We start from the raw sequence: 12,841 nt of genomic DNA on the forward strand, positions 1-12,841 counted from the left end.
ATTTGCCGGGGAAGGTGGTTAGTCTGGAGGTATAAAAAACAGGCCAATTTCTAAAGACCCAGTATGCAAAAAGAATGTAAAATAGCTTGTTAGTAATATTATATAGACGGTGTTGAAATAATACTTTGGATATATTGGGTTAAATAAAATGTACTAAAACTAATTTCACCTGTTTAAACTTTTTTTAAATTTACATTTTATAGATTTTTAATGTGGCTAAGAGAAGATTCAGTTATACACGTGGCTCGCATTAGTGGCTTGCATTAGATCTCTGTGGGAAAGAGCTGTCTCCCACAGCCCAGCCAGCCGTGGCTTCCACAGAACTGATTTTATAAGGTAACTGTTTTTTCCTTACATAGAAGCCAAACTGAACGTTTCCTCTTCTCTCTCTCTCTTTTTTAAAAAATATAATTTTATTGATTTTTTACAGAGAGGAAGAGAGAGGGATAGAGAGTTAGAAACTTCAATGAGAGAGAAACATCAATGACCCGCCTCCTACACAACTCCCACTGGGGATGTGCCTGCAACCAAGGTACATGCCCTTGATTGGAATCGAACCTGGGACCCTTCAGCCCACAGGCCGACGCTCTATCCACGAGCCAAACCGGTCAGGCCTTCCTCCTCTCTTATTGGGTGCTGTGCTCTGAGCAGCCCAAGATTCCTGGAGAAGGCCCTTCCCTTTCTGGGTGCTGCAGGCTCCTCAGGGGGCTGGCGCTCACTTGAAGATTTCTTTCATCTCCTACATCTCCCTGGTCCTTGAACACCACGTTACCCCTAGACTCCATCCAGGCTTTCTTCTAACCCATGCACAACAACAATGTGTCCACATCACTCAAAACCCTGCACAGATCCCTTTCCCTGGAAACAATGGAACAAGTGTTGCTGAAAAAAAAAAAAAAAAAAAAATTGCCAGTCTGTTACCACTTGTTCAACTGGCCAGAGGGAACCGGAAGAGCCTCAGCAGCAGTGGGGGCCTCCTTCCCTCCCCTCGCCTCAGCTCCTGGGCTTGGGACATCATATAACCCCATCTGAGTTTTCTGTCTCTGAACCTCTCAGGTATGTGGGATCCCTGACTCTTTTACACATGTGGGGTTCCCATATGTACATGTGTACTTAAATGTGGTTATTTTCTCTTGTTCGTCTGTCTTGTGTTGATTTAATTATTAGGCCAGCTGAAAGAACCTAGAAGGATAGAAGAAATTCTCTCCCTCCCCCACCCAGGTAAAAGCTTGTTGAATGAATGAATGAATGAATGAATGAATGTTGGATTGAATGCAAGCAGGGCTGGTGCCTGCGTGGAGCTCTAAGAAGCACTGAAGAGAGAGGCCAGAACGACCAGGGTGCAGTGTGAAGTCTGCAGGCCATGAAGAATGATTGGGCGGAGTGACACTGAAAATCTGTTTAACAGCTGGTGGAGCCTTTTTCCAGCAAAGTTCAAGGTGCTCTGCTAATATTTCCCCTCCACTCAGTCATGCTTCACTCAGAAAGTACATTAAAACACACAATGAGAGTCAAATATGATTTATCTCTATGAGAGGAAGTATAAACAATTCCGTGTTTTCATAATTTTTTTAACTTAGCACAGTGGGTTGAGCCTAAAAATGTCAAACTAAAAAGATGGCTCTGTGACACAAATGTATCCTGTCAGAGAGTTTTAAATGTAAACGTCTTAGCATTTCCTGGCCTTGGAGGGGAGCAGGGGTGATGAATACATAACTATTGTTATTAAATTTTAAACATACGTCTGGTGTTAAGTTCCCTCACAGGTATAGGTGTGTCAGAAAGGGTCTGAAAACCTATTACTCTCTCTCTCTCTCTCTCTCTCTCTCTCTCTCTCTCTCTCTCTCTCCTTTTTATCTTTTTTTTTTTTAAACAAAAACAATTCAACATCATTTATTGTCATCTGGTAGTAATGAAAGGGTATTATAAGCCAACATGAATAAATGTTTAAGAACTATTCTCCCAACAAAGGGCACCTAAAAAATACAAACTGTATTGCTTCTAATAATTTCTCGCTCCGTTAGTCATTTCTAGGTAGAGACACGCTGGAGCAGATCCTTTCAGCATGATCCGACCTAGTTGTTTTCTCAATGAATCTCTTCTGCATCATCTAATACTCATCAAAATCAATAAAACAGCCTCTGCCCACATATTCACTGGTTCATAAAGTCACACCTGAATCTGAGATCTATTCTGCAAGTATCTGAAGATGAGGTTGATGGGCTGCACCATCACTTTTTAAAAATATATATATATTATTGATTTTTTTACAGAGAGAAAAGGAGAGGGATATTCAGAAACATCCATCAGCTGCCTCCTACACACCTCCTACTGGGGATGTGCCCGCAACCAAGGTACATGCCCTTGACTAGAATCGAACCTGGGACCTTTCAGTCCGCAGGCCGAAGCTCTATCCACTGAGCCAAGCTGGTTAGGGCTGCACCATCACTTTTTGGCCCTGGCCGTGGTATGAAGCTACACGCTCCCTCAGAGAGGCACCTCTGGAGCAAAGAATTTTATATGCTCCTTCCAAAAAGGAAAGAGATTTCTACTCCATCCTGCTGAACTTGGGAAACGTTTACTCTTAATGGTTAACAAAACAAGAGCTGGACTCTCTGAACTCACCAGGCCACCTGCAGGCTCCTCCCAGTTAGCTCTGCCCTCCCCAAATGAAAGGTTTGGGATTTGCAGCGACCCTTTCTGTATCCTGTTCTGTAGGCCAATTTCCACCTGCTCCTCCTCTTCATCACCAGGAAGTTGACTTGAGCTACGTTTTCCCAAGCCAGTAAGCCCTGCCACGTGGGCAATAGTGTAAGCAATCAATGAAAACAAACAGAGAGGGCTTCTTTAGCACACAGACAACATGAAATCTCTTACCCAGTGGGACCACGGGGCGGTGCTTCAGATAAAGAAGAGCCCCTGCAAATAAGGAGATATCTCTCTCTGGAAGCTTGAGGTCCTGCCCTTCACCCCCACCCACTGCTTTACCTCCTTAGAAAGCAAAAATCCAAAAATGTCCAACCCACCTGCAGGGCTGCGATGAGGACGTGAAAATCCAGTCACATCACTTTACAGCAGTGTTTTTCAACCTTTTTTGGGCAAAGGCACACTTGTTTCATGAAAAAAATCATGAGGCACACCACCATTAGAAAATGTTAAAAAATTTAACTCTGTGCCTATATTGACTATATATAAAGTAATTCTCTTGAATAGGAATCAAATAAACACAAAGAAAGTATTTTATAATTACTTTATTATGAAATATTAAGTAAACAAAATAGTGAAAAATTATAAAATTCTTGTCTTGTCTGCACCTACGGCACACCAGGCAACATCTCGGGGCACTCTAGTGTGCCGCGGAACAGCGGTTGAAAAACTCTGCTTTAGAGCAAGTGTTTCCCAAACTTCTCTCATGATGAGAAGCTTAGAGCACTAGTTAAGTATACAATTTTACCTATATGTTCCCAAAAATTCTAGTTTAGCACTTCTTAGTTGGGATTCAGGAATCTGTAGTTTAACAACTCCACCAGGTGATTCTCACCATGAGAGAAGTTTGGGAAACACTGCTTTAGAGAATTAGGGGGTTGGTCAACGTAATCTTTAACATCTATTTTTAGTTGCCCTGAACAAAATCCCTCGTTTCACCCCAGACCTCAAATCAATTCAGTCTTCAGAATGTTCAAACCCACAGGTGGGGAGGGGGGGAGGGAAAGCTAGGTAAGAGATTTCATGTTGCCTGTTTGAATTGTATATGCTCCTTCCAAAAAGGAAAGAGAAGAGATTCAGAGATGAGCTGTCCAGGCCTTTCCGAGGGTTTTCGTCTTTGGGAATTCAGAGGGAGATGTCTACTCCATCTCGCTGAACTTGGCTCTCAACCCGAGGGAAGGCGTTTGGCACAAAACATTGTTCCCCCTGCCCTGACTTTAGCTGTGTACAAAAGAAGGTAAGAACCGTGCCGAACGCCACCGGGCCCCGCTCGGCGGTACTAGGCAGCACAGGAGAGCGTGCACTCTAGGAAAGCTGGCTGTTCTGGCTAAAGACACCTGTACATTCTGAGGGTGCCAGCCCCGGAGCTGTTCCCTGAGGAAGGACAGCTTTCCTGGAGCCAAAGGTCTAGGCTGGTGGACTAATAGGTTAGGAATGAACTCATAAAACATCCTGTTTTTCAAAGCATGCTTTCTGCTGGGGGAGGAGAAATGGTGGGTGAAAAAAAAGGTCCCCTCCTTTTATCCACCCCCCCCCCACACACACACACACACACACTTCTCTTACACAGCCACCCAGTCCTAATCAACACCATCCATCATACAAAACCATACAGGCACCTGGAGTCACCAACTCAGCTCAAGTCAGAAAATGACAGTCTCACACACACAGTTCAGGGCGGTCAGATACAATCTAACACACTCCGACCAGCAGTGATGGAGCCACGGCCATTCCTCTGAACACCCACCACCTCTCCTACCCACCTGATTGCCAAAGACGGCGATGGAGCAGGCCGTGGAGACTTCATTGGCCCCGAACCAGACGGACGCGATGCGGGAGGGCATGCCCAGGATGAAGACCTGGGCCACGGAGCAGATGACCTGGCCCAGCATGGTGACTGGGAAGAGGTGCGGCTTCAGGCTCCCCAACTTCACCCAGGCCCCCAGGCAGTTGAGGGCAGAGCCCGTGAGGGCGATGGTGCGCAGGCCATACTTCTCCAGCAGCCAGGCCACCGGCAGCAGCAGCGGGATGTAGGTCAGCATGTAGACCATGGACAGCCAGTCGATGGCGAAGGTGCTGACGCCGTAGAAGGAGGTGAAGATGTTGTTGATGGCGCCGTACTGGATCCACTGGAAGGCGTTGCACATGGAGTAACAGCTAAACACCAGGACCACCGCCCAGCGGCGCCTGCTCACCCTGATCAAACTGAGGTCCTCCCCGCGGCCCAAGCTACTGGTCTGGGTCAAGTCCCCGGCATAGGCCATGGAGCTGGGGAAGGCTGAACTGCTGGGGTTCGCAGAGACACTGGGGTGGAAGGAGACGCTGGGATGGGCCGAGATACTAGGATGGGCCGAGATATTAGGATGCGCAGAGATGCTGGGATGAGCTGAGGTGTTGGGAGGAACCGAGACGCTGGGATGAGCCGAGATGCTGGAGTCAGTGGGGATGGTAGGTGGGGCAGGAATGTCAGGGTCCACCGCCGGCGGCGCGGACTGCTGCTCGGGGGTGACATCGCGCTCCTCCAGGTTGGGATCCTCATTCACCATGACCTCGGCCTCTCCTGGAGCCCCGGGCAGGCGCTCAGAGCTCCGGCAGTCTCACGGGGCAGTGGCCTCAGCGGGCGAGGCGGTGGCCCTGGTCCGCCCCCAGACGAAACGGAGGTCCAGTCCTGCGTCAAAGCCACCTCCAAACTTCGGCCCCCACTTTTCCGGGGGGGGAGAGGGGAGGCGCTGTCCGGGCTGCTGTTCCCCAGGCCGGTGCCGGGAGTCCTTCTACGGCGTCCTGCCCGCGTCCAGCCCCTTGGGTCCAGGAGACACTGAGCTCCGGCGCAGCCGACTCCCGACTCCGTTCGCTCCCGGCCCGCTGGGGCCTCGCCCCTCGGGCGCACGTGACTGCCCCGCCCCTGTCCCGCCAAGCTGGCCTCCCCTTCCACCCCGCCTCCCCCCCATCCCCAGCTCCTGCCTTCTCCAGCCTCGCAGGCCAGTTGTTTCGCCATAGTTTGCTGGGTGTCTTCCTCCCCCACGCCCCGGGCGCCATGGAAACCGCCGGGTTCACCCCTACACCCCGCTCCCCCCCCCCCCCCAAGTGTCACTTGCCCTCTTCTCCCCGAGGACCAGAGAGAGAACGCCGTCCGCCTCTCCGAGGTCTCCCTGCAAACGGAGCTTCCGCGCGCCGGTCCGCACCCGGGGCCGGCGCCTCCGGAGCGCTCAGGGGAACCCAGGAGGATTTCCCAACTTTTCCCCGCTGGGCCCGGCCCCTCGGCCCTTCCCGAGCTCCGGCACAGAGAGAGAGAGATATGCGTAGCTTTCGCGGTCGGGTTGCGCTTCTGGGTGAAAGGGGATTGCAGAAAACTCACGTTGCCAATTGCTTTTCGGGGCTCTCGGAGGCTCATCTGGGGAAGCCCCTATTTGAACCTCTTATGCAGGGGTTTCTGTTGTGAGGGAAAATGCACAGCCCCCTGCGTAACCCTGGGCTGCCCCCTGCTGGCCCCAGCGTCATCGTCCTTCGTGGTCACGGGATCCAAGGGCCTTTTCTATGAATCCATGTAAGGCCCGGGCGGAATCAGAGCCCACAGCCTCCCCAGGTTCAAACACCAGCTTAGCTCCTAGGTACCTAAGGCAGATTGAGGCACTCCACCTGTCTCCCCAAATGGGGATGATGAAATAATAGTACCCGCCTCAGGGTTGTTTTGAGGCTGCAATGAGTTAGGACACAAAGCACTTTGAAAGTTCCTGGCAGATGGTAAGTAAGCATTTCGTGAGTGTAGGCTATTGTAACAACTGGACAGCTCATCTTTGTTGGATTGTGCTAAACATGGTTACTACAGTATCGCGTTTAAGCGTCACAAGAATTCTGTAATGTGGTTATTCTTGCTTGCCTGCATTTTGAATTGGTCAGAAACCCGAGACTCTCAGAAGTGAAGTAACTTCTTCCTAAGGGCCCAGCTGGCCTGAAGAGCCACATTTCTCCTGCAGGTCTATTCAAAGGGCAGCCTGGCTACTCACAACAACCCCTGGGAGCCTCTTAAAGGGCCAATGCCCAGGCCCACCCCTGATGTCCTGAACTAAAGACTGCATTTTGTAAGATCTCCAGGTGATGCGTTCGTTTGCACATTAAAGTTTGAGAGCCACAGAGTGCCACCACTTTTTTTTTCATCTTTAGACTCAAAATGAAGAATTTAAAGTTCTGGGCAGTGGTTCTCAACTTGGGTTGCACATTAAAAGTCATGGTGTGGCCGAAACCGGTTTGGCTCAGTGGATAGAGCATTGGCCTGCGGACTGAGAGGTCCTGGGTTTGATCCCAGTCAAGGGCATGTACCTTGGTTGCGGCCACATCACCGGTGGGGGCGGGGGGGGGGGGGAAGGGAAGAGGGATGCAGCTGATCGATGTTTCTAACTCTCTATCCCTCTCCCTTCCTCTCTGAAAAAAATCAATGAAATATATTTTTTTAAAATCATGGGGGTGATGGTGGGGGGAGACTCTTAACGTCCGGAATGTCTCAGCCATAGCCCCAGTGCTTTAGGGAGGGTCTCTGGGAATGGAGCCTGGCCTGGGCATGTGGAAACTCCCCTGGGGATCTCAACAGGCAGCCACGTTTAAGCACCCCTAGTGGAGTCAGACCTGTGGGCGGCAAAAACCGCACCAGGTGTGAGACCAGTGGAGTCAGACAGAACCTGGGTTCAGTAACCTCAGTGCTAACAGAATTCAGAGTCAGAACTCAATCTGTAAGAGAAAGTTTATTTAGAAAGTCACAGAGGCAGCAGTGGGCGGTAGGAGAAATGGGTCTAGGAAACAAGTTACAGAGGCAAAGGAAGGACCCTTGGAGCTTAGGAGAAAGAAAGAGGCAAGGAGAATGCACCCGGGGAAGGGGTGGGGCATGTTCCAGAGAGAGAGAGCTCTATCCTAAGGGCTTTGAAGGGCAGAGACTCAGCGGGAGGCACCACGGGCGGCTCTCAATAGAATATTCATCAGCTTTCCAGGTGTGTCCTTTCAGGGCCGTGGTCTGTACTGATTGGTAGGTGCCATGGCATTGTTTGTCTGGTTTTGCTGCTTTTCTGGGCCTGAAGCAGCAATTTAGGCCTAGATGTTATCCCTAGAGGTAATGCTCAAGGGAGTGGTTGTGCAAGGGCCCTTATGGAGTCACAAGAGGCAACTCTTGGATGCCTGTTGGTACTCTAAGGTGGTCTACTGAGTGGCTATCCACATGTCTGGGGAGAATCCAAACCACGTGACCAGCCAGATGAAGAAAGGTCAGGGGGTCTAAACCAAATGACTAGCAATAGGCTCGGGGAGGAAAGGTTACCCTGGGGACCAGGTCCTTGTTTTCCCAGTTTTGCCTGTTGCTAGGCACCTGGGGCTTTTCACCCTGGTGACCTTCTAGAAGTACCTGGCGTTGTCCTAGTTCTGCTCATGCCTGTCTACTTGCCTGCAAACGGCTCACAGGCAGGGGAACGCGGCTTGGAGTCACCCTCTTTCTGCTAGAAATGATGGTTTATCACAGACTGTAATGGAATGTCTGAAGAGGAAACTTATACCCATCTGACAATGTCTACACTAACTTAACATTCCCTCTTCTCCTCGTTCCAGCAGTGTTTCCCACCATTCATTCTCCGGGGAGCACAGAACCTCCGTTCTCTCGGAAGGGCCTCTCACTGCTTCTTTCCCCAGGTCATCGCGGTCCTCTCCCAGAACTCTTCAGAATCTATTCTTAACTTCAGTTATGGAAACGGAGGTTGTATTATCCAAGTCCCACAGCTAATCAGGTTCAGAACAAACAGCAATAAGACAGATTTCCCAAATTCCCTTCCAGAAGCCTCTTCTGGGCAGTGGTTCAGTTTGATGGCAAATCTCCAAGGGTCTAACCCCGGGATCCGAGCGATATTTGGGATTGCCTTTTCTGATGGAGTGGGTTCTTTCCTGAGCTCTGGACTCAGTTCACTCAAGACGTGAAGCTCTGTTATGGCATAATTAGCTTTTGTGATCTTGGGTACTTAACCTCTCTAGCCTTCAGTTTCTGAAGCTGTAACACAAGGATAAAAATACATGCCTCAAGGATAAAAATACCTGCCTCATCAAAATGTCCATACTTCCCAAAGCAATTTATAGGTTCAATGCATTCCCCATTAAAATACCATTGACATATTTCACTGACCTAGAAAGAACTCTCCAAAAATTCATCTGGAACAAAAAAAAAGAGCCCGAGTAGCCACAGCAATCCTGAGAAAGAAGAGTAAAGTAGGAGGGATCTCAATACCAGATTTCAAGCTGTATTACAAAGCCACTGTTCTCAAAACAGCCTGGTACTGGCACAAGAACAGTGGAATAGAATAGAGAATCCAGATATCAACCCAAATCACTATGCTCAATTAATATTTGACAAAGGAGGCACGAACATACAATGGAGTCAAGACAGTCTTCAATAAATGGTGTTGGGAAAATTGGACAGATACATGCAAAAGAATCTAGATCACCAACTTATACCATACACAAAAATAAACTCAAAATGGATACAGGACTTAAACATAAGACAGGAAACCATAAAAATACTAGAGGCATCCACAGAAAGCAAAATCTCAGACATATGCTAAAAGAACTTCTTCACTGATACTGCCCCCAGGGCAATGGAAGCTAAAGAGAAAATAAACAAATGGGACTACATCAAAATAAAAAGCTTTTTTACAGCAAAAGAAACCATCAACAAAACAAGAAAGCCCACTGTATGGGAGAACATATTTGCAAATGTTATCACTGATAAAGGCTTAATCTACAACATCTACAGATAGCTTATACAACTTAATAAAAGGAAGATAAATGAGCCAATTAAAAAATGGGCAATGTACCTAAATAGAATCTTTTCAAAAGAAGACAGAGGGAAGGCCAAGAAGCACATGAAAACATGCTCAAAGTCACTAATTATCCGAGAGATGCAAATCAAAACGACAATGTGGTACCATCTCACACCTGTCAGAATGGCCAACATCAACAAATCAACAAACAACAAGTGTTGGCGAGGTTGCGGAGAAAAAGGAACCCTCGTGCACTGCTGGTGGGAATGCAGACTGGTGCAACCACTGTGGAGAACAGTATGGAGCTTCCTTAAAAAACTGAACATGGAACTCCCATTTGACCCAGTAATCCCATTCCTAGGAATATATCCCAAGAAACTAGAAACACCAATCAGAAAGGATATATGCACCCCTATGTTCATAGCAGCACAATTTACAATAGCTAGGATTTGGAAACAGCCTAGGTGCCCATCAGCAGGTGATTGGATAAAAAAACTATGGTACATCTACACAATGGAATGCTATGCTGCCATAAAAAAAAAAAATTAAAAAAAAGGAATTCTTATCATTTGCAGCCACCTGATGGAATTGGAGAACATCATGCTAAGTGAAATAAGGCAGTCAATGAAAGAGAAATACCACATGACCTCACTCATTTATGGATAATAAAGAACATTATAAACTGAGAAACCAAAAGATAGATATAGAGACAGTAAAGGCACAAGCTGACTGTCAAATTACAGTGGGGAAGGTAGGGAGATATGGGGGAGATAAGAGATCAACTGAAGGACTTGTATGCATGCATATAAGTATAACCAATGGACACAAAACTCTGGGGAGAGAGGGCATATATGGGAATGGGGGGGCAATGGTAAGATATGTACACATATAATAATTTAATTTTAAAAAAAAGCTTAAAAAAATATCTGGCTCATAGGATTGTTGTAAGAATTAAACTAGATAATGTGTGTTGATTTCTTCAGAATTATTCTGACAGCCACCAGCGTGGTGGTGTCTCTTGGCTGATTCTCACCAGGGATATGGCAGCTACATAAATATCGGGTAGATATTACATAGAACTATCCTCTATTCATTTTGGGGGGGGGGGGGAATATATTTATTGAGCAGCTTACTACATGGTATATTTATTTATCACTATGTTCTAACTCTAGGTATCTATAGGTACACCTTGCCAGGGGAGGAGAAATACATTTTAGTAGTTGCTTCCTGGAAAGGGACCCTGATTCCTGGTTCTATCTCAACTTTAGTTAGTTCCCAAGGGGAATTGAGGGAACTTCTGGCATTGAACTCAGCTTTTATGGCTCTCTGCAGAGTAGTAGCAAAGTCTGACCCCTAGAGGCTAACAACACTCATAGCAGTAAGAGCAGAACTTGGAAGTCAAAATGTCAACCTTATTGGTAGCTTACCACCACCTGAACAGAGGCTGTAGATGGGAGAGGCATGGAGTTTACTGATGGGAAAGCTAAATTGCTAATGAATGAATCAGGTTGAGACCCTGGATTATTACCCCTTAAAAAATACTGACACTTGGAATTTGTAAAAAATGTTGTCCTTACAGACCTTACATGTGTGATTTATATGTGTGATGCTTCATACTCACCAATATTCTCTTTGTTTTATCTCCCACATTCCCCATATGTTTCCAGCTCCTATTGGGTATATCTTTGTATACCATGAAGCATTTACTGAGATAAGTATGCCCCACATGCTCTCAGTCCCTGTTGGTGGAATTGAATTGAGTTACACATCACCATGAAATTTCCGGTAACTTGGACAAAGAGGTGAGCCAACAGGTTTTTCAAGAAGAAAGGTTTCATAAAACATTTTTTTTTTTTGCACAAAACAGGTGCAGAATGTCATTAGAGTTATCATCAAGCCTGGAATCTGAAGTCAGGGGAATGATGCTTTCTGAAGGTAAATGACTTTCTGCCTGGAATTTTATACCCAAAGTACCAAAAGAAAAAAAAAATTATGAGGAGAGAATAAAACATTTTCAAGCATGACATGCAACGTTTTAAAAAAAGATACTGCCTTCTCCTCTCCCTCAGGAAGCTGCTAAAGGACATGCTCCACCAGAATAAGGGAGGAAGCCTAGTTAGTAAGATGTAGGACCGAGGAAACAGGGATTCCAACATCAGAGACCATGGGTGGGAAGTGCCGAAATCATGACAAAGGAAAACTCCAGGCCGGCAGCTATGTGTCAGGTGCAGAAAGCAGTCTGTTCAGATTGAAGCTGGCCAAAGGGCTCCAGGAAAGATTTACTCAAGAAGATGACACTGATAGAATTTGCGAGGAGATTTGCAGGTCTGGGGAAGAATGAGAGGCTGGAATAGTGATTAGTATAACAAACCTAAGTGGAGAGGGCAATTATTAACTCCAGTAGAATAGTCAAAGCAACAGAGGAAAGGGATAGGGGGATCGTGCTTATCTTAAGTGACTTGGTTGTGACTAGTATCATCACAATAATACCGTGTTTCCCCGAAAATAAGACATCCTCTGAAAATAAGATCTATTTACAGGTTTCCTTCTGAGTGAAATATAAGGCATCCCCTGAAAATAAGGCCCCCCTAGGCTAAACATGAGAGATTTGGTCCACTGATTCTGAAAGAAATGGAGTCACAAGAAATTCACCAGGAAATTCAGAAATTGGATTGTTATGATGATGTTCCAGAAGATGATGACATGATTGTCATTGAATAAATGAGTAAATTCTTGATACTGTAGGATTCACAGTTTGTCTGGTTTGTGTTGACAACTACCATACTACCGTACCATATACAGGTAATAAATTTCCTTTATTTTCATTTAACAATAAATATGTACCGTATTCTTCTTCATGGAAAAATAAGACATCCCCTGAAAATTAGACCTAGTGCATCTTTGGGAGCAAAAATTAATATAAGACACTGTCTCATTTTTGGGGAAACAGGGTAATAATGTGAAGGCTGGAAGCTGATATAATAAAATATGACATAATTACATGGGGATGATGGGGGATGGGAAGTGGCACATGTGTATGATAGAGATGAGGGTAGAGTAAATATAGCTAAATCTTTGTCTGCCATATTGGAAAGCCAAAGGCAGTGCCTCACAGGGACAAAGAAGTATCAATATGCCCATGTTATTTAAAGCTATGGAGAGAAATTAGACTCATCTAATAAGAGCTGAAAGTAATTGCCTTTCAGGAAAGGGATTGAGCAACTGATATTTTTGATACATGGCCATTTGATTCTTTAGGTATAACTTTGGTGTGTGTGTGTGTGTGTGTGTGTGTGTGTGTGTGTGTGTTTATGTGTGTGTGTGTGTGTGTTTAAATAAAGCTTTCACAT

At 46.3% G+C, this 12,841-nt stretch overlaps 1 protein-coding gene across 1 annotated transcript in view; it reads right to left on the minus strand.

Moving 5' to 3' along the window:
* The window catches only part of FLVCR2 (FLVCR choline and putative heme transporter 2), a 59,756-nt gene extending 54,171 nt beyond the window's left edge, over positions 1-5,585 (minus strand). The window contains exon 1 of the mRNA XM_084892967.1: positions 4,470-5,585. Coding sequence (XP_084749093.1) covers positions 4,470-5,252 — 783 coding nt within the window. The 5' untranslated portion in view covers positions 5,253-5,585. The remainder of the gene's footprint in view (positions 1-4,469) is intronic.
* Between the last annotated feature and the right edge of the window lie 7,256 nt (positions 5,586-12,841).

The sequence above is a fragment of the Pipistrellus hanaki genome, assembly GCF_964339955.1.
Source record: "Pipistrellus hanaki genome assembly, chromosome: 1".
In the NCBI taxonomy this organism is placed as follows: domain Eukaryota; kingdom Metazoa; phylum Chordata; class Mammalia; order Chiroptera; family Vespertilionidae; genus Pipistrellus; species Pipistrellus hanaki.